The following is a 23,590-nucleotide window of genomic DNA, read 5'->3' as shown; positions in this document are numbered from 1 at the left end:
AGGACTGGGAGGCAAGAGTGAATAGGGAAGAGAAAAGTGGATAGTTTTTTCAAGAAGTCTGGCCCTGCTGGGCAGGAGAGGAAAAGGGCAATTGCTGTAGAGAGCTGGGGGACTCAGGGCCAGATTTTGTTATTTTCAGTTTTTAGATTGCAGAGAATTGAGTATTGATGGGCAGATAAAATGTATTATGCTCACTTTGTTAAAGATGACTCTGCCCACGTGGAGGCTGTCGCCCAGGTGATATTAATGTGTGTTGAGAATCCTTGTAGCCTGGGGCTTGGTTTTGGGATTAAGCCTTTCCCACCCTTTTTGATGTGGGGTGGTACAATCCAATCATGCCTCAGAGAAGTGACTTTGTATTTGACACTTCCCTATTTTGTATATTGGATTAAAGTTTGTGAAGCTACACTATAAAATGGGGCAGAACAATAGCTTGCCCTCTTGGTTCCTGGGATGATTAGCATGAGAGAGCAGAGGGAGCAGAGCAGAGAGCAGCGGAAAGAGGCCATGTGGCCAGGAGAAGAAGCCAAGATGGTGGAGTGCTGAGTGAGATGCCAGTTTGTGTAGTTTGTGTAGAGAGAAGGAAGGAGATGGGGAACTGAGGAGAATAAAGCTGGTGAGCTAGAAACCTTTGATTCTAGGAAACTCGGATAAGTCAGTGGCTTTGTGAGCACTGAATGTGAGTGGGTTTTGGAGCCCAGTGTGTATTTTTACTTGCCCACCGGGTGCAAGCTAGAATGAAAGAAAATGGCCTATCAGTTTTTGGCTCCATTGTTTCTTTACCGACTGTTCGAATCCAATGCGAACCTGCATGAGCCAGGCTGCTGTGATGGTAGCCCTGGCCGTGGATACTGGCTTTACAAGTATGTTTAACAGTGTTGGGCAGATAAAATGTATTATGCTCACTTTGTTAAAGATGGCGCTGCCCACGTGGAGGCCGTCACCCAGGTGATATTAATGTGTGTTGGGGGCGGGCTGTGGGCAGGCAGAATCCTTGTAGCCTGGGGCTTGGTTTTAGGACTAAGCCTTTCCCACCCTTTTTGATGTGGGGTGGTACAATCCCATCATGTCTCTGATAAGTGACTTTGTATTAGAGACTTCCCTATTTTGTATATTGGATTAAAGGTTTGGATTTCTACACTATAAAATGGGGGCAGAACGGGAGCTTGCACTCTTGGTTCCTGAGATTAAAGGAGAGAGCAGAGAAAGGCCACATGGAGGAGGCCAGGAGAAGCAGCCAAGGTGGCAGAGTGCTGAGTGAGAAGCCAGTTTGTGCAGAGTTTGTGCAGGGAGAAGGAAGGAGATGGGGAACAGAGGTTGTTGGGCAGATAAAATGTATTATGCTCACTTTGTTAAAGAGGCCGTTGCCCAGGTGATATTAATGTGTGTTGAGAATTGTTGTAGCCTGAGGCTTGGTTTTGGGATTAAGCCTGTCCCACCCTTTTTGGTGTGAGGTGGTACAATCCTATCATGCCTCATAGAAGTGATTTTGTATTAGAGACTTCCCCATTATGTATATTGGATTAAGGGTTTGGATTTCTACACTATAAAATGGGAACGGAGCGGGAGTTTGCGCTCTTGGTTCCTGAGGTTAGCATGAGAGAGCTGAGAGAATAGAGCCAGCAGCGGGAGGAGGCCACGTGGAGAAGGCCAGGAAAAGCAGCCAAGATGGCGGAGTACTGAGTGAGATGCCAGTTTGTGTAGAGTTTGTATCTGGGATAAGGAAGGAAATGGGGAACTGAGGAGAATAAGGCTGTTGAGCTAGAAACCTTTGATTCTAGGAAACTCGGATAAATCAGTAGCTTTGTGAGCACTGAATGTGACTGGGTTTTGGAGCCCAGTGTGTATTTTTACTTGCCCGCCGGGTGCAAGCTAGATTAAAGACTATGGCCCACCAGTTTTTGGCTCCATGGTTTCTTTACCGACTGTCCGAATCCAATGCGGACCTGCATGTGAATGGCCACGATGGCGGCTCCTGGCTTTACAGAGGTGAATAAGTCTGGTGAGCTAGAAACCTTTGATTCTAGGAAACTCGGATAAGTCAGTAGCTTTGTGAGCACTGAATGTAAGTAGGTTTTGGAGCCCAGTGTGTGCCAGGACGGCAGGGATGAAGGGGGTGGCTGAGATCTGCATTGGCTCCTTTGTTGGACGGACTTACGGATTACGGATTTTGGACAATGTGAAATACCCTGATGGGGGTAGGGGGTGGCTTCGCTGGAAGCACTCCCCTGCCCTGGGAAGCTTTTCCCAAAGGCTGAGGACATTTTGCGCTTTGGGCTAAGTGCTCAGAGACTTTGTGATTGTTGAAACTGTATGATTTGTGCTGTTGTAATCTGTGTAATGTGCCTAATTTCCTTGCACAGGAATGCCCGTGATGTAGATTGTGGGTAGTAAAGTGAGCATAGGGGTGGATTGTTGGGCAGATAAAATGTATTATGCTCACTTTGTTAAAGATGGCGCTGCCCACGAGGAGGCCGTGGCCCAGGTGATATTAATGTGTGTTGGGGGCGGGCTGTGGGCAGGCAGAATCCTTGTAGCCTGGGGCTTGGTTTTGGGATTAAGCCTTTCCCACCCTTTTTGATGTGGGGTGGTACAATCCTATCATGCCTCAGATAAGTGACTTTGTATTAGAGACTTCCCTATTTTGTATATTGGATTAAAGGTTTGGATTTCTACACTATAAAATAGGGGTAGAATGGGAGCTTGCCCTCTTGGTTCCTGAGATTATCATTAGAGGAGAGAGCAGAAAGAGGCCATGTGGCCAGGAGAAGCAGCCAAGATGGCAGAGTGCTGAGAGAGAAGCCAGTTTGGGCAGAGTTTGTGCAGGGAGAAGGAAGAAGATGGGGAACAGGTGAATAAGTCTGGTGAGCTAGAAACCTTTGATTCTAGGAAACTCGGATAAATCAGTAGCTTTGTGAGCACTGAATGTGAGTGGGTTTTGGAGCCCAGTGTGTGTTTTTTGCTTGCCCGCCGGGTGCAAGCTAGGATTAAAGACTATGGCCCACCAGTTTTTGGCTCCATTGTTTCTTTACCGACTGTCCAAATCCAATGTGAACCTGCATGGGTCGGGCTGCTGTGATGGTGGCCCTGGCTACAGGCTTTACAAACAGTCAATCAGAAGACAGTCAAATACTGTATGAATCCAATTATATGAGGTACCTAGAGTGGTCAAATCATAGAGAGAATAGGATGGTGGTTTGCAGGGCTTGGTGGGGAGAGAGGTGGAGGGAGGGGTTAGTGTTTAATGGCACAGAGTTTAAGTTTGGGAAGATGATCAATTTCTGGAGATGGATGGTGTTAATGGATATGTCATTGTGACTGTACTTATATGCCACTGAGCCATATACTTAAAAGTGGTAAGAAAAATGGCACATTTTTCTTTAACAAAATGGATGCCACTTGTGACCTTAAGCAGAAGCTTATACATTTTATGTATATTTTAGAACAATTAAAAAAATTAACTTGCCCTGGCCAGTTTGCTCAGTGGATAGAGGGTTGGCCCAGCATGTGGGTGTCCCAGGTTCAACCCCTGGTCAAGGCACACATGAGCAGCAACCATCTACTTCTCTTTCCCTCCCTCTCCCCCTTCTCTTCCAGTGGCTTGATTAGTCCAAGCATCACTCCAGGCATTGAGGATAACTTAGCTCAGTTGGTTTGAGCATCGGCCCCAGATGGCGGTTACAAGGTGGATCCCAGTCGGGGTGCATGTGAGAGTCTGTCTCTCTATCTCTCCTACTCTCACTTAAAAAAAATGAACGCAATGAAGAGAAACCACTATGCTGATAGAGGGAGAAACTAAATATAGGAAGAAGAGGAGATAAGTAAGTGAAGGAGTAGAGGGGGTTGATCCAAATCCCAGCCCAGGATGAACTCCAGCAGGAGGGAGTCGGAAGGAAGAACGAAGGGAAGGATGTATGTAGCTGGGGGCAGTTTGCAGTGGAAGCATGAAAGGGTTTGTTTCTCTGCAACGTAGGATGCAAGGCCATGCTGGGGGGAGGCTGAGGGGGAGACAGGTTTTAGTACAGTGGGGTTAAGCCAAGAAGGCTTGAAATTGTGTTTGGAGGGAGTGGAGTAAGGAGTAAACCAGTAGAATGGAGCAGGATTTCCAGGCCCTGCTGGCCACATTGAGGGTGGAGAGCATGAATTCAGAGAAATCAAGCTGTTTGATTAGGGGTGGTATGATCAGCAGACAGCAGCAGCAGCGTTAAAGAGAAGGAGCATGCAGGAGCTCTGAAAATTCTCTCAGTATGGGGAGGTTGCCCACTTCTTGGGCATCACTCCACAGTGTTTAGTGAGGAATGAAATCTCTATCCTACAAAAATTCCGGAACTCTATTTAAAGCCAAGGTAAGGTTGCCTGGGAATTTAGAGACAGACTTTAATCAAATTCCTCCCTCCACACTTCCTACGTGAGGGACTAGAACAAGGTGCTTTAACTTTCTGAGCTTCAGTTTCCTCATTTGTAAAGGGGGGTAAGAAAAGTTACCATGCAGGGTCTCCATAGACTCAAATGAGATTACTAAGTGTAAAGCATTTGAGTCAGAGGCTGGTATGCAGCAGCTAGTACTCTGTAAATGGTGACAAAGCCCACCTGTGTCTGTTGGGAAATCTCTGTGCCTTCCCAAATCCCAGGCAAAGGGATCTTATCTCTCAGCAGGGTTAGTAAACTGGGTTGGGGCCACTTGGGAGGTGCCCAACAGAAGGGAGGTAAGACTTCTGGCAAAGGATGGTTTTTTAAGGGAAAAGATCATGACCTTTGTAGAGATATAACAGTGAACATGGGTTAAGCAGTCTATTCTATTCATATGCGAGAACCAAGCAGATATTCTAACCAGTTCAGAGGAAAAGTCAGAACAGCGCCAATTCTGAATAAAAGAATGAAACTAGGTTTTTGTTTGTTTGTTTGTTTTTCCTGTGAGGTGGGAAGGAGGAGAGGGGGAGGTCAGTTGAAACCGCTGTGCAGGATTGAGTAAGCATGTCTATAGTCAGCTTACAATGGATGAACCCAGCTTTCCGAGAATGAGAGTGTGCTAAGGAGAAGGTATGCTGCAGACAAAGATGGCTTCTCAGAGCACAGCATTTCTTCCCTACTCCAGATCTACGGGGCTGGGATGGGGGTGACCGCACTATCCACTTCCCAGAAAGCCTCTCCCAGTCCTCCGCAGGCACACAGACCCTCCTTCCCCTCCTTCCAGTAAGTGGCACCACGCCTCTGGGCTGTCCTTTTAACACTTGTCAGAGGCAACTCCACGACAGTGCTTCCTGGGACACTGATCTGTGACTAACACCTTCCCGTCACTGCCCTTTCTCATTGTCTTTCTTCTCCATCTTTTGTCCTGCTTGGTCACCCCAGCTACTTTGCGTCTGTTTCTGTGAATAAGCGAGGCGAGTCCCACCCTTGCACACACAGAGCAGCTGGCGCCCGGAAGTCACTGAGGGGATAGCCGTTGCTTTGGTGAATTCTGCCTGAGAGCAGCTCCTTCTCTCCTCCCATGCAGAGCTCCTCCTGACAGCAGCTGCCTTCTGATGCAGGCTGGGCCCGAGTCTGTTTTGCTGCCTACCTCTCTCTCAGGGTACATGACAAACAGCCTTCTGTGCATCTGGCCTGAGACAAGGCAATGGGAAACAGAAAGGCACTTTTCTTATTGCAAAGATAGCTTTTTATAGAGAGTGGTTTCATACTGTGATGTTTCAGATCTATTCAGGCATGTATGTGCCAGGTGTTGTTAGGAGAGTCAACAGGAAAACCATATATAGCTAACTGCATCTTTATTTTATTATTATTTTAAAGATATTATTTATTGATTTTACAGAGAGAGGAGCAGGGGAGTGAGGATTATCAACTCATAGTTGCTTCACTTTAGTTGTTCATTGGATGTTTCTCCTATGTGCCTTGACTGAGCAAGGCCAGGGTTTTGAACCAGCAACCTCAGCATTCCAGATCGACACTTTATCCACTGTGCCACCACAGGCCAGGCTTAATGTATATCTTTAAATAAATTCAATTCTGGCTTAAAGGTATGGAGGTTTCTTGAGGATCAGCTGAGTCCCTGCTGTGCTCAGTGGCCCGAGGGAGAAGACAATGGGACAAGAAGGCCCAATGGCATCCTTAAAAGTGAGAAAGAGAGGGGGGGGGGAGGGAGAGAGATAAGAAGCATCAACTCATAGTTGCATTACCTTATTTATTCATTGATTGCTTTTCATATGTCATATGTGCTTTGACCCGGGGGCTCTAACCAAGCCAGCGACCCCTTGCTCAAGCCAGCAACCTTGAGTTCAAATCAGCAACCTTTGGGCTCAAGACAGTGGCGATGGGATTATCTTGTTGATCCCATGCTCAAGCCAGTGACTGCACTCAAGCTGGATAAGCCCACGCTCAAGCTGTGACCATGGGATTTCAAACCTGGGACCTCTGCATCCCAGGTTGATGCTCTATCCACTGCACCACCACTAGTCAGGCCCTTAGAATACTTACACAGGTCGGGGAGGGAAAACCTAGGTCCTGTGCATGGCATAGGGTGGGCTGACTTGTCTACTTCCATCTCTCTGTACTGTTTGATTTGACCCCCCTTTATCCTCCTTGCACAGATGTTGTATTATAAAATTGTATACTTGAAATTTATATAATGTTATAAACCAATGTTACCCCAGTAAATTTAATTAAAAAGTTGCCCTGGGTGGTGCAGTGTGTACGTGATAATCATAGATTTGGGTCTAGGTTTGTTTGCCAGCAGCACTTTAAATCCCCTGAACTTTTTTGTTAAGCTTCAAATTTTCCTTCTCAAGATGCTGACAGATGTGGCTAGGTGGTGGGAGGTGGTTTCTACCAATAGCAGATCTAAAGACTGCTAGGGTGAGCAAGGTAATTTTGATGGTACCCCCTCAATATAGTACTTTAGCATCACAGTTTGGGAGCTGAAATTTAGACATGATGGTATCATATCATGAGTTCCAGGGCTTCTTGATTTTGGCCAGCAGACACTGTCCAGTTGGCTGGTATTTTTCAGACTCAGAGAAGGAACTGTGACTTCATATTTGGACCTGACTTATTTCAAAATTCTGAGTCATAAGTGGTTTTGAACATGTCAGAGCTGCTCTCGGTCTTTTCCTTGTGTGGCCCATCCATCAGGTATGCAGCCAGCTGCCCAGATTCCATCCAGTCAAGCCAACAAGCTCCACAAGGAAGGAGGAAGAGTGAAAGAAGGCAAAAGGCTTCTGTGTAGTTGAGGAGAAAACACTTCCTCCTACCCCCACCTACACAAACAAAGGCAGTAAAGATGCAGTGCAAAAGCAGTATATATTCTTTTACTGTAAGTTTGCCTGTTTTAGATACCTCACATAAGTGGTATCATGCAGTATGTGTCCTGTGTCTCATTTTATTTAGCATAATATTCTCCCAGTTCATCTGTGTTGCTGTATATGGTAGAATCTCCTTCTTTTTTGAGGCCGAGTAATACTCTATAGAAACAGATTGTTGAATGGTGGTTGCTAGGGGCTGAGGTGAGGGGAGATGGGAGTTGTTGTTCAATGGGTATAAAGTTTCAGTTATGCCAGAGGAATAAGTTCTAGAGATTGGTTGTGCAACATTGTGCCCCTAGTTACTATAATAGGAATATGTTGTGCAATTAAAAAATTGTTAAGAGAATGGGTTTCATGTTATATGTTCTTACCATGATAAAATTAAACAAAACAAAAACAAACCAACAGTGTGGCCCTGGCTGGTTAGCTCTGTTGGTTAGGAGTGTCATCCTAAAACAACAAGGCTCGGGTTTAATTCCTGGTCGGGGCACACAGGGGAAGCAACCAGTGAGTGCACGACTGAATGGAATAACAAATGAATGCTTCTCTTCCCCCTCCCCGCCCTCTCCCTTCCTCTCTCTGTCTCTTAAAATAATAATAATAATGATGATGATAATTAAGTCTTGGTTGGATAGCTCAGTTGGTTAGAGCGCCATCCCAGAGTGCAGAGGTCGCTGATTTGATTTCCCCCAGGAGCCGCTCAATGTTCCTGCCTCTCTCCCTACCTCTCTCAAAAAACAAACAAACAAAAACAAAGAAAACTGCAAGACGAACAGTGTGAACTTCAGCGTACACTGACGTCCAGCCTCCAGAAATGTGAGAGATGAATGTTGTTGTTTAAGCACCCAGTCTGTGCTATTTCCTTATAGTAACTCAGACTGAGTAAGATAATACTAGAGTCTCTATTTCCTAAGAATCTTGTCTTATGCAACCGAAGTACATTTATTAACTTTATACATTTACCTTGACATACTCTATTTAATGTCTGCATCCCAGTTTTGTTAACTGACCTAAGAATGTCTTTTATGGCCTGTTTTTTTCTTTATAGAACAAGATCCCAACATCCAGTGCAGGGTTGGGTATTGCATTTAGTCTCCTTTAATTTGAAAATTTTCCATTGTCTTTTTTTTTTTTTTTTGCCTTCTAAGACTTTGACATTTTTGAAGAATAAAGTCCTTAAAAATGGTTTTTAATTTAAAAATATTTGGGTTTGTCTGATGTTAGGTTCAGTGTATTTCGATATTAAATTCAGTGTATGCATCCCTGGCTGGAAAGTTACGTAAACGTCGCGGCATCTCCATGAGCCTCAGGAGGCACCTGCCCCTCGGCTGATGATCATTTTAATCATCACCGGGATAGGCAATGTCTGATTTCTTCACTGTAGAATCACTGCCTTTTCTTTGCAGTCTATGTGTGAGTACTTTAATCTTATGCCATCATTCTGCTCCTTATCAAAATTTCTTTCTGTGTTCAACATGCATTGATCACCTTTGCCTGAACTGATCTTGATTGTGATGGTTGCGAAATGGCGGTGTTTTGACTCCGGTTTTCCCTCCTCCACATTGTCTGCTTGGCACTCAGAATTCTAGTGTAAGCAGGAGCCCTCCCATCTCCTCCTCCATTTATTCTCCTTCTCCCTCCTTTCCTTCTTTCTTTCCTTTCTGTCTTTATTTGCTATTGGTAAGCACTCATGTATTTCTTCAATAAAAAGGGGAAAAAAGGAAAAGAACTCGTGGCTTTCTATGTTTCCAGTGGTTTATAATTCATCACTGCTTTAAATTACTTTGGTGTTGCAGTCACCCTGGGTTTGACAGCGGGGGTTCCTTCAAGCTGGTGGCTCTTGTTTCCCTGTGGCGTGCATACCCTCATTATTTTCTTCTTTTTTTAACACTCCTATATTTTCTGTTATAATGAGATGTTCCAGTTCATTTTTTGCCTATCTGTTGAGTTTTTAATATTTCATCTTTGTTAATTTTATCCTGAATGTATGTACAAAGTATCCTGGGTCAGAGACAGATTTCTTAAATACCTTACAGTAAATAATAAATGCATTACGCCTCTTTGCCCAAGTTCCTACTCATAAGGCACTACAACAAGAGCCAGGTCAATTATTCTACATGAGTAGCCAGATACCGTATATGCAAGGGACAACAAATAAGTGATTCTCCTTCCCCCCCATTTATAAAGGCAGGAGGTAATTATCCTCTTCTCCTTCTGAAAGGGCCCCCTTCTTACTCCAGCCCTTTGGTACATAAACTCACCGAGAGATATTTCTGAGCTCCTGGGCTCTCTCCTCCTGCTCCAGTTTTCCTTACCATTTGCAATATTTCTTTATTAACCTATAGATACAGTCTGGGCTATAACCATTTGGCTTCTTGGGGAGATAGGAAAAGTTTTATTATGTTTGGAATCAGAGGAGAGCAATTCACTAGACAACAGCTACACATTTTATTCTCATGGTAGATGAAGAGTATCAGGAGTCTAGGACTTTTTTCAGGAGCCCCCAGAGACTCAGGGAAGTAATATTTCTCTATCCTATTCTACCTTAGTTCTGGGATGATCATTTTTTTCACAGAACCCTGTTTCCTTTAAGTAAAATATTATATTAGAAATAAATATTGGCCCTGGCTGGTTGGCTCAGTAGTGTGGATGTCCTGGGTTTGATTCCCGGTCAGGGCAGACTGAGAAGTGACCATCTGCTTCTCCACCCCTCCCCCTTCTCTCTCTCTCTCTTCCCCTTCTGCAGCCATGACTCAATTGGCTCCAGCAAGCTGGCTTCAGGCACTGGTTCCATGGCCTCTGCCTCAGGTGCTAAAAAATGGCTCTGGTTGCAATGTAGCAGAGTAACGGCCCCAGATGGGCAGAGCATTGCCCCCTAGTGGCCTTGCTGGTTGGATCCTGGTCTGGGTGCATGGGGGAGTCTGTCTCTCTGCTTCCCTTCCTCTCACTAAAAAAAATAAAAATAATAATATTAGAAAAGAAATTATTTGGGCCTGACCAGTGGTGGTGCAGTGGATAGAGTGTCAGCCTGGAACACTGAGGTCCCAGGTTTGAAACCCTGAGGTTGCTGGCTTGAGCGCTGGCTCATCTGGCTTGAGTGCAGGCTCGCCAGCTTGAGTGCGGGTTCCCTGGCTTAAGCATGGGATCATAGACATAATCCCATCATTTCTGGCTTGAGCCCAGAGATCACTGGCTTGAAGCCCAAGGTTGCTGGCTTGAGCAAGAGGTCACTGGCTCATCTAGACCCCCCTCACATCCCCCCCACCCTTTATCAAGGCATGTATGAGAAGCAATCAATGAACAACTAAAGTGGTACAATACGAATTGATGCTTCTCATCTCTTTCCCTCTCTGTTTGTCTCTATCTCTCTCTCTTCTTCTCTAAAATAATAATAGTAATAGTAATAATAATAATCATTATTATTATAGTAATATATATAATATCATAATATATAATAATAATAATAATAATCAATATCTGGGAAATAGGCATATTCATGCCTACTGAGATGTCTGTTTCTTTGGCCCTTTTAGCAGGTAGAGCTAGGAATTATATGCACGTATACACACACACGTACACCTATACATACACAATTCATACCCATATGTACACATTCCTTTACATACATATGTATATATACCTGTGTATATATATGCACATTGATATAGACACATGTATATACATGCAAATACGCCTATTTAAGAAATGATAGACTCAGATTGATTCCTTCAAATCTAATCTATCGTATTCCCCCTTCTTTCACAGTGAGAATCCTGCTTCAAACAACCTCAGCACATTCATCTATTTGCTCATATCTATAATACATCTAAAATAGTTTGCAAATTTCTTTGCATATATCTGCCTAAAACAAACCTGCTAAAGAGAGTTTAGGATTTATTTAGAGTTCTCCACTCCCCGTCCAAGACTGAGGTTACAGAGTCAAATTATATGCACCTAAGTTACCTGGATTAGTCCTCCTCTTTCTCTTGACTGAAATTATTAAATTTATTTGAAATTCAATATATTCATTTTGTTTTAGTTTTAGATCTTCTTTTCTTCTTCTTTTTAAAACATGTAGAATATTGACATGCTTCCAAAATTCAAAATTATCCAATAAAAGAGTTACTCCTCTTAAGTTCTTTCCACCCCATACACCACCACTTTGTAGACAGCCAAATTTTCTGATTTATCCTTTTGTATTTCTATTTGTAAAGAAAAATCGATGTATACACATTTTTTTAAAATCTCTCTTGTTTCTTACACAAAATATAGTGGACTATATTCTTTACACTCTGCTTTTTCCACAATATTTTCTGGAAATTATATCAGTTCATAGAAATCTTTTTCATTCTTTATGATAGCTGAAAAGTACTCCTTTGTGGATAAGTTTTATAGCTTATCCTATCAATTTCTTTTGCTTGGACATTACATACTTTCCAATATTTACTTCCTCTAATACTTTATAATTCTTTTGATGACTTCCTGTGATGCTAGGTAGAATCACAGGACCCTTTGATTTGGAGTTTGAGGGCTTTCAATTTGTGATGCCCTTTTCTCTGTCAGAACACCTCCTGTCTAGGTCCACTTTACAATAATCAGGCCTTCCCATAAGGCACAGAGCTAATTTTTTTTTAATTTTTAATTTAATTTTATTTATTCTTTTTTTTTTTTTTTTTTTTTTTTAATTTTTTCTGAAGCTGGAAACAGGGAGAGACAGTCAGACAGACTCCCGCATGCGCCCGACCGGGATCCACCCGGCACGCCCACCAGGGGCGATGCTCTGCCCACCAGGGGGCGGTGCTCTGCCCATCCTGGGCGTCGCCATGTTGCGACCAGAGCCACTCTAGCGCCTGAGGCAGAGGCCACAGAGCCATCCCCAGCGCCCGGGCCATCTTTGCTCCAATGGAGCCTTGGCTGCGGGAGGGGAAGAGAGAGACAGAGAGGAAAGCGCGGCGGAGGGGTGGAGAAGCAAATGGGCGCTTCTCCTGTGTGCCCTGGCCGGGAATCGAACCCGGGTCCTCCGCACGCTAGGCCGACGCTCTACCGCTGAGCCAACCGGCCAGGGCTATTTATTCATTTTTAGAGAGGAGAGAGAGAGGGAGAGAGAGAGACAGAGAGGGAGAGAGAAGAGAGAGAGACAGAGAGAGAGAGAGAAGGGGGAGGAGCTGGAAGCATCAACTCCCATTTGTGCCTTGACCAGGCAAGCCCAGGGTTTCTAACCGGCGACCTCAGCATTTCCAGGTCGATGCTTTATCCACTGCGCCACCACAGGTCAGGCCTAATTTTTAATATCTACTCAAGACCTTGACTACCCACCCTTTTGTCAGACTTCCTACAAAACTGATTTGCACCTAACCTGCGGTGGTGCAGTGGATAAAGCATCAACCTGGAATGCTGAGGTCGCTGGTTTGAAACCCTGGGCTTGCCGGGTCAAGGCATATACAGGAAGCAACTACTACAAGTTGATGCTTCCTACTTCTCCCCCACTTTCTCTCTCTCTAGAAAAATCAATAAATCTAAAAATAAAAATACCTGACTTGTTTTGCTACTCTGGCAGATTTGCAAACCTGGCAGCCAGAACACACTTTAACATCATGTAACTAACTTTTTTGAATACAGGTTGCCTAAGATAGTGAGAAAAGATCAAACAGACCTTGACTTGCATCCCAGCTCCATCCATACTTAGCTGTGTGATCTTAGGCAGTTACATAACCTCTAAAATCTTCCTTTTCATGCCTGTTTGGGGCTCGGACATATTGTGAGGAATAAATGAGAAGCTATTGACCTGAATTGATGTGTGAGTTTAACAAAACCATTAAGTCTAGACTCTACAGTTAAGATATATCAATGTCTATCCATGTGTGCACGCTTGTGTGGAGGGTGTATTAGTTTCCTAAGTCTGCTGTAACAAAATACCACAGATGGAGTGTTTTAAACAACAGAAATTTATTTTCTCACAGTTCTGGGGGCCAGAAGTAGAAGACCAAGGTGCCGTCAGAGTTGTGATGTCTCTGATGACTGCCTCTTCTCTGTGTCTTCACATAACCTTCCCTCTTGATGCTCAGGGAAAGAGAGCTCTCTCGTATCTCTTCCTTTTCTTCTTCTTCTTTTTTATTATTATTAAGTGAGAGGCAGGGAAGCAGAGACACTTCTGCATGTGCCCCAACCAGGATCTACCTGGCAAGCCTCTTATGGGGCAATGCTCTGCCCATCTGGAGCTGCTGCTTCGTTGCTTGGCAACTGAGCCATTTTTGCACCTGAGGTGAGGCTATGGAGTCATCCTCAGTGCCTGGGGTCAACTTGCTCAAACTGAGCTATGGCTGCCAGAGGGGAAAAGAGATAGAGATGGAGATAGAGAGAGAGAGAGAGGGAGAGAAAGAAGGGGGAGGGTTGGAGAAGCAGATGATTACTTCTGAAGTTGGAAACGGGGAGGCAGTCAGAACGACTCCTGCATGCGCCCAACCGGGATCCACCCGGTATGCCCACCAGGGGGCAATGCTCTGCCCATCTGGGGCATTGCTCTGTTGCAACCAGAGCCACTCTAGTGCCTGAGGCAGAGGCCATAGAGCCATCCTCAGCGCCTGGGCCAACTTTGCTCCGATAGAGCCTTGGCTGCGGGAGGGGAAGAGAGAGACAGAGAGGAAGGAGAGGGGGAGGGATGGAGAAGCAAATGGGCGCTTCTCCTGTGCACCCTGACCAGGAATCAAACACAGGACTTCCACAGTGATGATACCCTATCACTGAGCCAAACGGCCAGGGCTCTTCCTTTTCTTTTAAAGAAAGCAGTCTTATTGGTTTGTGTCCCCAAACTACAGCCCGTGGGCCGCATGCTGCCCCCTAAGGCCATATATCCAGCCCTCCGCTGCACTTCCAGAAGAGGCACCTCTTTCATTGGTGGTCAATGAGAGGAGCACTGTATGTGGTGGCCCTCCAACGTTCTGAGGGACAGAACTAGCCCCCTGTGTAAAAAGTTTGGGGACCCCTGTGACTTTAGGGCCTCATCTTTATGACCTAATTTAACCTTAGTTACCTCCTTGAAGACCCTTTCTCCAATATAGTCACATTGGGGAACAGGCATTCAACTTAAGAATTTGGGGGGCAGGGGACACAATTTAGTCCATAACGGGAAAATCCCCCCAACATATTGACAGTGGTAATATCTGAAGAATGAGATTATGGGTGGTTATCATTGTGTGTGTGTGTGTGTGTGTGTGTGTTCTTGTATTTTCCAACTTTTTTCAGTGAGCATTTCTTACTTTATGACAGGCAAGGTTACTTTAGACAGTGTGCTAAAACAGCGACTTCATCTCCCTGATGTAGCCCTTTCCTGGCAGGTGTTCCTTGGGGTTCAGTTGTTCCGGCAACGGCTTACTCTCCTCATCCTGAGGTCCCCAGGGATTTCTGAACTCGGACCAGACTCTACATGTGAGGAAGTGCATATGAGATGAGCTTTATTCTCTCCCAAGTCCCTTCTGCTGCATTTGAAAAAAGGATGACAGACTGAGATGTTATCTGGACACAGCTAGTCACCTGGGCAGGACCCTACAGGATGTTTGTGTCCTTTACATAAGGCACCTGAGGCCTGGAGAGGGGAAGTGACCCACCTAAGATCACAGACTTTGTTGTTGTTTTTTAGTAACTCTTTGAATCTCACACAAAGGGCTGCCAGAATCAAAGTGTTAAGTTCAGGACTGTGACGGACTATTTAAGACTGGGCAGTTCTTGCTGGCTCCTCCCCTTCCCACTCACCAGCCAGCTTCCAGCCCCGGCCACTTTCTGTTTCTCCTGCTGGAGGAGACTAACGTTTATCTTCACCTCTTCTCAGTTCCATGAATTCCATTTTCATTTGCTTCAAGTAGCTCTAGTGAATGGTCATTTCTCCTTTGAGTGTGGTGAGAACTGAAGGTGGCCCAGATTCTGATAGTGTACTAGCTTGTTTTATTATCTTGTGGTTTTTGAATGTAGCCCTGCAGGAACAGACAGAATACTTGGGTAGGAGCTGACCTCTAGTCTTGGCTCTGCCTCAAATTCACCTTGAAGCCTCAGTCTCTCTTCTCTCTGGACCTCAGTTTACCCATTTGAATATGATGGATTTGGATCTAGTTCCTTAAGAATCTTCCAGCTGTGATATATCACAACTCAGACAAAAAGCAAAATTCTCATGACATTTCTACCCCCTTTATCACATGCTTTCTTTGCTGTTTTCTTGCAAGAGCCATGGTGTCCATCCTACCCTGTGTACGAGGCAGTACACGGTGTAGATTAGAAGTGTGGGCTCTGGCAAAAGGCTCTAATTCACACTCCTTGGCATACTTGCTAACTTGGCTTGGGCAAGTTACTTAGTATCTCTATCTCCTTATTTATAAAAATAGGCATATTAATAATTGCCTCCTAGGGCTTATCATCAGAATGAACTGAGATAATATATGAAAGTATCTGGCTTGAAATAAGCATCATTAAACAGCATCTGTTGTTATCATTGCTGTTATCCTTTATTATGAAAGAGAAAACTTTGTGCCTCTCTCTTGAGATATCTGAGGACAGTGGAGCCACAGATCCTGGGAAAGTCTCAAGGTGCCGGAAGTAGCTGCCACCGCTTCCTGCTTTTTATGCTGAGAAAGTTGTTGGAGAGGGACTGTGGCACAAGGAGACGTTTTCTAAAATCCCAGTTATCTGTAATCCTCGTGACTACAGTATTATAAATCACCTGGCATCAGTACTCTGCATAGAGAGAAGCAGAGCTCTTGAGAAAACTTCTGCTTTCAATATGCTGGCTATTTTGGGAGGGGGCTGGGGGGTAGTGAAGTTGTAGAGGTTTGTCTTGGAACACATGTCTAAACTAGGGGGAGGCCTGCTGTCCCCTGGGCCTCACGATCACCAGCTCGATGTTGCAAAGCCCATCTGCCAGGATACCCGCTCTGCCTTTGGACGACAGCATTGCATGGCTGTGCTGTGAAGGACAGTGTCCCCATGGAAAGAGGAAAGCATTTCGAGTTGGAAGCGTGGGTTATATTTCTCTTTCCTGTGGTCTCAGCCGTGGGACTCTAGGCCAGTTGTCTTGTCTGTGAACTTCAAGACCCCTACAGGCACATAGAAGTTGTTTTTCTTTCTATGTTCTCATTTTAGGAAACAGCTTGAGGCCCAGGAGTGACATTTGACCCCCTTTTTCTTCACTTTTAACATCCAGTTAGTCTGCAAGCCTATGACAGTTGTAACTCTTCTTTATTCTCCTACTTAGACTACAACAGAAGCTTCTGTCTGGGTTCCTTTTTTCTAAAAGCTCTAGTCTAAAACACTAGTCCAGGCCCTGGCCAGTTGGCTCAGTGGTAGAGCGTCGGCTTGGCATGTGGAAGTCCCAGGTTTGATTCCCGGCCAGGGCACACAGGAGAAGCACCATCTGCTTCTCCACCCCTTCCCCTCTCCTTCCTCTCTGTCTCTCTCTTCCCCTCCCGCAGCCAAGGCTCCATTGGAGCAAAGATGGCCCGGGCGCTGGAGATGGCTCCGTGGCCTCTGCCTCAGCCGCTAGAGTGGCTCTCGTTGCACAGAATGACGCCCTGGATGGGCAGAGCATCGCCCCCTGGTGGGCGTGTTGAGTGGATCTTGGTCGGGTGCATGTGGGAGACTGTCTGACTGCCTCCCCGTTTCCAGCTTCAGAAAAAAATACAAACAAACAAAAAAAAAACACTAGTTCATTTAGATTCTTCCCACTTAAAAGCCTTTACTGTTTTCCTAATCAACTGAAGAAACCTGAAGTCCCCAGTATCTCCTCTACCTAAACCCCTCTGACCCCTTCTAGCTCTCTTGTTGTGTCCTAGCCACAATTGGCCAGCCCGAAATTCCCAAGCAAGCTACTCACTGTAAGAATTTGGGTTGGCTGCAAGTAACAAGGATACTCAACTTACCCCTTTTTTGTTTGTTTGTTTGTTTTTAATGTCTCGGCCTACCTCTTAACATTAGCTTAATAAGATAAAAATGTATTTCTCATGTAAAAGAAGTCCAGAAGTAGATATTCCAGAGCTAGTACAGTGTCCCAGAGTGTCAGGAACCCAGGCTCCTACTACCTTGTGCATTTGTCATTCTACCATGTGACTTCTACTTCATGGTTCAACATAGCTGCTCAAGCTCCAGCCATCACAGCCACTTTCAGCAAGAAGGAATGAACAAGGAAGGGCATGACCCTGCCTCTAAGGACACTTCCTGGAAGTCATACTTGCTTACACACCACTGGCCAGAATTTTAGCTGGTAAGAGAGGCTGGAGAAATTTTATTTCAGGTGGTCTTTATTTTTTATTTATTTACTTTCAATAAAAAGTTTTTTCAATTATAGTTTATATTCAGTATTATTTTTTAGTCTTTATTTTAGTTATTCATCAGAATAACTAAACCAGCCTGACCAGGCGGTGGCGCAGTGGATAGAGCGTCGGACTGGGATGCGGAAGGACCCAGGTTCGAGACCCCAAGATTGCCAGCTTGAGTGCGGGCTCATCTGGTTTGAGCAAGGCTCACCAGCTTGGACCCAAGGTTGCTGACTCAAGCAAGGGGTTATTCGGTCTGCTGAAGGCCCGCGGTCAAGGCACATATGAGAAAGCAATCAATGAACAACTAAGGTGTGGCAACGTGCAACAAAAAACTAATGATTGATGCTTCTCATCTCTCCGTTCCTGTCTGTCTGTCCCTATCTATCCCTCTCTCTGACTCTCTCTCTGTGTCTCTGTAAAATAAAATAAAATAAAAAATATTCTTAAAGAATAACTAAACCATAGTTTTAAGGTAAACATCAGAAGTGTTTTTACCAAGGAAGAGAGAATGGATATTGGTGACACCTAGCGGTGTCTGCCACATACTCTTACCCCTGGAGATTTGCATACATTGTTTCTTTTGTCTGAGAAAGCCTCCCTCTTGCTGCCACAGTCTCCTGGCTTGTCCTATTCCTAGTTGTCCTTTAATCCTCACACACCTCATGGCCACCCTCACCCTGGCACCCTATGTGGTTGCACACTCCCTTGTCAAGGAGGGCCTACTGTAGAGGCCCTGAATAGGAACATAGAACAGGGACAGAGTTCAGTGCTCTGAGGCAAAGGCCACAGTGGCTTTATTGACAAAAGTTCTGAAAGCAGTACTGTGCTGAATACAGCACAATAGGGATAGACTGAGCAATTCTGATTAATCAATACGTGGGGGCATTTGAGCTACATCGCTTGCTCTTTAATCTTCTCTAAAGAAATTCCCCTTCCTGACTTCCTCATTCTTGTCCCTGCTTCTATTTTGTGTGTATCAACAAGTCCCCTTAAGGACTGGGGGCTCAGGACTGTCTCATGACACCTGTATAGGGGATTGTGAGGTGGTCTCCACTAGGTCCCTCGGTGCACGCCATGAAGTCTCCAAGTAGTCACTGTTTCCATGACTGCCCACCACCCGTATTTCTTGTCTAAAAGTATGCTGGGGAAACAGGACTGTGTTCTTCAGGCTTCCAGGGCCATCCTACATCTGGGGAAAGACACGGAGACCAAGGCTAGCCAGATTACCCATGAGGCTTGGGGCAGATTGCTGTCTTTGGGTTGTGCAGACCATCTGCCCTCTCGTAGCTGCTCTGCAGCCACCACAGTGACACTGACTAGTTCTCTGCCTTGTCATGGGGAGAGATTATTGTTGTCATTCTTGCTTTCATTTTCAGTTGGTTTTTGGTTTGATTTCTGTCATTTGATCCTCTCCATTTCTACCTGGGCAATGTCATGTCCCACCTTTATTATTTATTTATTTATTTTAGAGAGAGAGAGAGAGAGAGAGAAACATTGATTTGTTGTTCCCCTTATGCAATCATTGGCTGACTCTTATATCTGTCTTTCTTGGGGATCAAACCCACAACCCTGGAGTATGGGGACAATGCTTTAACCAATGGGGCTACCTAATCAGGGCCCACCTGCTCTTTAGGGTAAATATCTGACAGCTGATCTCACCTACCAGTTTTGAACTTCTTAAGAGGGTCCTGGCTTCTTTCACTGTAAACCTTTGGGGCCCCGTTTCTGTCTTTCTCATTCACTCCTGTGCCCCATCTGCAGAGTACAGAGGCCTGGGCAGACTATTCGACTGACTGATGGTCACCAGTTAAGTTAGTAGCAAAGTCAAGAATCAAGGTCAGGTCTTTCTGTGTGTTTCACCTTCTGCCACCACATTTTCCTATGTTGGTAAATAATTTAATTAACATTTCTGTGTATACTTTTCTCCCCGAATTTAGATTCTGTTAGGATAAATGCCAAAAAATACTGAGTCAAAGAGTATATATGCTATTTTTTTAGGGATGTTAATACATTTTGGAAAATTGATCCAGCACGGTTGTCCTAGGAGTCATATAATAGTCACGTTTAGCCCAGCCTGGTGTAACTACCACATGCAGGCCGGTCTGGGAGCCCTGGAATGTGGGGAAGGAGCGGAGCTGTGACTGGTGTCCAGCCCATTACGTGTGGGCACCTCACCAGCCTGGTGAGATTCCCATGTGTGGAGATGCATGATTTTGCACATACCATGTCATATACAAACTGATGACTTCATTTGGCATTCAACAACAGACACAGCCATCCATTCCAGTGCTGCACAAATCATTGGCTGTGTGGGCTCGTGAGAGGTGCTATGTCTGTCTCCATAATGATGTGTAGATACTGTGTGCTGAACTTTATAGGCATTTAAAAGGATTTCCAGAGATTATTTTGATTATATGAGTTTCTGACTTTAAACCTTATACCCTCCGCCCCCTTATGAGGTATAACTGCTGGGAGTATATGCAAGCCATTCTCGCTGTACCCTCACCCTACTAATCTTAAAGTCTGAGTGGAGCCCTTTCTGCTCTATGGCTGATCGATTATGACAAAGTGCCCTTTCAAGGCTACACAGTTCTGGCATCTTAGCCTTCTTCTCATTGAAGTTAAGTGCTGCGGGAAAACTTAGAAGCCTCATGGGGCTCTGAGGCCTCGGGTGGCCCTTGTGTTGTGGTCCAAATCAAGCATTTTCATGTAAATGTCCAAATGAGGCTTATCTGTTTCTTCCTACAGTTGGTTACCACAGAAGAGCGCTTCCTCAAAGACAGTTTATACAATGAAGGAATCCTAATTGTTTGGGACCCATCTGTTTACCATTCAGATATCCCCAAGGTAAGTGGCTGTCCTTGGGAAATAGGGATTTAGTCTCTGGTTTGCCTATAGCTTTTCCTGTGTTCCTGGGCTTTTAAAGTTATACCCACCCTGGGCTATTGCTGAGGACTGGCTGTTTTGGTTTGAGAGCACCCTTCTTTATCTGGAGGGACACCTGAGACGTCCTCTCCACGCTCTGTTCTGCATTGCTATCTATTGGTCTTTAATTACAGTTCAGATCAGGAAGAACAGTGGCTATTGTCACCATCTTCCTGACAAGCACCAGCAGGAAGAGACAGTGGTTAACTGTTCCTAAAAATCACATCACCACACTTGTTCCACACTTTGTTTTTCAGAATTCTCCTCATTTCACTCTCATAACAACATGAGGAAATAAATAGGAGCATGGTTGTTTCTATTTTACAGATGAGGAAACTGGACTGTGGCAAAGGAAGGTCACCTGTTCCAGGACTTGATTTCCTAAGCAAAGGGCCAGCTCTGTAACCTCAACTCGTTTAGGGGAGAAGACAGGAGGTTCAGGCCTGCTGGGCTTTCAGACTCAGAAATGACCCTCTCATTGTTTGTCCTACCTATCAGTTGGCCTCTCTCTGATGTGGGCTGCAGTGGCCACAGGAGAATGGCTTTAGGGAGGACAGACAACACTGCTCTTGGGACACTGAATTTGTAGTTGAACATAGCAGTAGCTGACAGGTTCTGGTCTTTGCACCTCACTATCTCAGTTTCCAGTTTCATACTGATCTAGCTTAAAACTGAAATTTACCCAGGTCAAAAAAAAATATCTGAACCCACAGATGTGACAAACTGTTTCCCAGTTTTTGCCCCTTAAAAATAAAAATAACAGTGGGACTAGATGGTGCCAAAGGCCCTTTTAAGCACCAATATCATTCCTTGATTCTATTATCTTAAAGTCTGAAGCTGTCTCAAAGTCACCAAGCTCAAAATTCCCTGTGAGCACAGGCTACATGCTGGGTATCCTCTGCTATCAGTGAGAGCTGTGATGCGGAGGAGAACAGAAGTCTGGTCTCTGCCCCCAGGAAGAGACTGTGCCTCACTCAGACTCTGCCTAGGTCCTTCTCTGCCTCCCCCCGGTATCCTCAGATGAGGACGACTTCCCGGAGGCAACGGCAGCACTGGCACATTTCTCTCCTTGAAATCATTTCCTTCTTTTTCAGTGGTACCAGAATCCCGACTACAAATTCTTTGATCGCTACAAGAGCTACCGTAAGCTACACCCTGAGCAGCCCTTTTACATCCTAAAGCCCCAGATGCCTTGGGAGCTGTGGGACATCATTCAAGAGATCTCCCCTGAGGAGATTCAGCCAAACCCTCCGTCCTCTGGGATGCTTGGTGAGTCCATGTCTGGGGAAAGGCCTCGCATATTTGTTTCCAGAAGAGATTAGCTTTCTTCTGAGGCTTATTCATTCATTCATTCCCCAAACAATTGCTAGGTTTTTGCTGGTTTGTACATTGTGCCAACTTCTAGCTAAGATACAGGGATTAATAAGATAGAATCTTTTTTCTTTTTTTAAGATTTTATTTATTGATTTTACAGAGATGGGGGGAGTAAGAAGTATCAACTGATAAGTTGCTTCATTTTAGCTGATCATTGATTGTTTGTTGTATGTGCCTTGACTGGGCAAGCCCATGGTTTTGAACCAGTGACCTCAGCATTCTAGGTCAATGCTTTATCCACTGTGCCACCACAGGCCAGGCTGAAATCTTTTTTCTTTAAGGCGTTCAGTGGCAGAGTTCAGCTAGGCGTCTGAGGCAACATTCAGTGTGTGCCAGGAAAGAGCAACCACCCTGGTGCCACAAGAGAGAGGACCCCCACTAGGTGGACAGGGCAAAACCTTCATGGAGGAGCAGCTTCGGGTCAGGCCCGTGAGAGGAGTGGGTGTGGCAGGTGGCGATGGAGTAGAAGAGAGCACAGAAAGGAGGGGAGGCAGGACTCAGATGAAGAGAGAGAGACAGCGGTGTCAGGCATACAATTGAAATGGGTGTCAAAAACCTTAGTAACAAGATAGACTTTTTTTTTTTAATATTAATATTTTTTTATTAAATTTAATGCAGTGACATTGATAAATCAGGGTACATATGTTGAGAGAAAATATCTCTAGATTATTTTGACATTTGATTGTGCTGTATACCCCTCCCGCAAAGTTAAATTGTCTTCTGTCACCTTCTATCTGGTTTTCTTTGTGCCCCTCCCCTCCCCTAACCCCTCTCTCCTTCTTCACCCCCCCCCTCCCCCAAGCCCCCCGCCCCTGTTGCCATCACATTCTTGTTCATGTCTCTGAGTCTCATTTTTATGTCCCTTCTATGTATGGATTCATCTCAGTTTTTTTTCTGATTTACTTATTTCACTCCGTATAATGTTATCAAGGTCCATCCATGTTATTGTAAATGATCCGATGTCATCATTTCTTATGGCTGAGTAGTATTCCATAGTATATATGTACCAAAGTTTTTTAATCCACTCATCCTCTGACGGACACTTGGGCTGTTTCCAGATCTTCGCTATTGTGAACAATGCTGCCACAAACATGCGGGTGCATTTCTCCTTTTCGAGCCGTTCTATGGTGTCCTTGGGGTATATTCCTAAAAGTGGGATAGCTGGGTCAAAAGGCGGTTCGATTTTCAGTTTTTTGAGGAATCTCCATACTGTTTTCCACAGTGGCTGCACCAGTCTGCATTCCCACCAGCAGTGCAGGAGGGTCCCCTTTTCTCCACATCCTCGCCAGCACTTATTCTGTGTTGTTTTGTTGATAAGCGCCATTCTGACTGGTGTAAGGTGATATCTCATTGTGGTTTTAATTTGCATTTCTCTAATGATTAGTGATGATGAGCATTTTTTCATATGCCTATTGGCCATCTGTATGTCCTCTTTGGAGAAGTGTCTATTCATCTCTTTTGCCCATTTTTGGATTGGGTTGTTTGTCTTCCTGGTGTTGAGTTTTACAAGTTCTTTATAAATTTTGGTTATTAACCCCTTATCAGACGTATTGTCAAATATGTTCTCCCATTGTGTAGTTTGTCTTTTTATTCTGTTCTTGTTGTCTTTAGCTGTGCAAAAGCTTTTTAGTTTGATATAGTCCCATTTGTTTATCCTGTCTTTTATTTCACTTCCCCGTGGAGATAAATCAGCAA

The 23,590-nt window shown here is 44.7% G+C and overlaps 1 protein-coding gene across 4 annotated transcripts in view; it reads left to right on the top strand.

Moving 5' to 3' along the window:
• The window catches only part of ST6GAL1 (ST6 beta-galactoside alpha-2,6-sialyltransferase 1), a 180,585-nt gene that overhangs the window by 146,872 nt on the left and 10,123 nt on the right, over nucleotides 1–23,590 (top strand). For all 4 annotated transcript variants that reach the window (XM_066241875.1, XM_066241874.1, XM_066241876.1 and 1 more), the window contains 2 exons: nucleotides 20,345–20,443; nucleotides 21,616–21,790. In XM_066241875.1, the coding sequence (XP_066097972.1) occupies nucleotides 20,345–20,443; nucleotides 21,616–21,790 (274 nt within the window). The remainder of the gene's footprint in view (nucleotides 1–20,344; nucleotides 20,444–21,615; nucleotides 21,791–23,590) is intronic.

Source organism: Saccopteryx bilineata, chromosome 8 (genome assembly GCF_036850765.1).
Source record: "Saccopteryx bilineata isolate mSacBil1 chromosome 8, mSacBil1_pri_phased_curated, whole genome shotgun sequence".
In the NCBI taxonomy this organism is placed as follows: Eukaryota; Metazoa; Chordata; class Mammalia; order Chiroptera; family Emballonuridae; genus Saccopteryx; species Saccopteryx bilineata.
The sequence above is the reverse complement of the archived record's forward strand: the minus strand, read 5'-3'. Positions and strand labels throughout refer to the sequence as shown.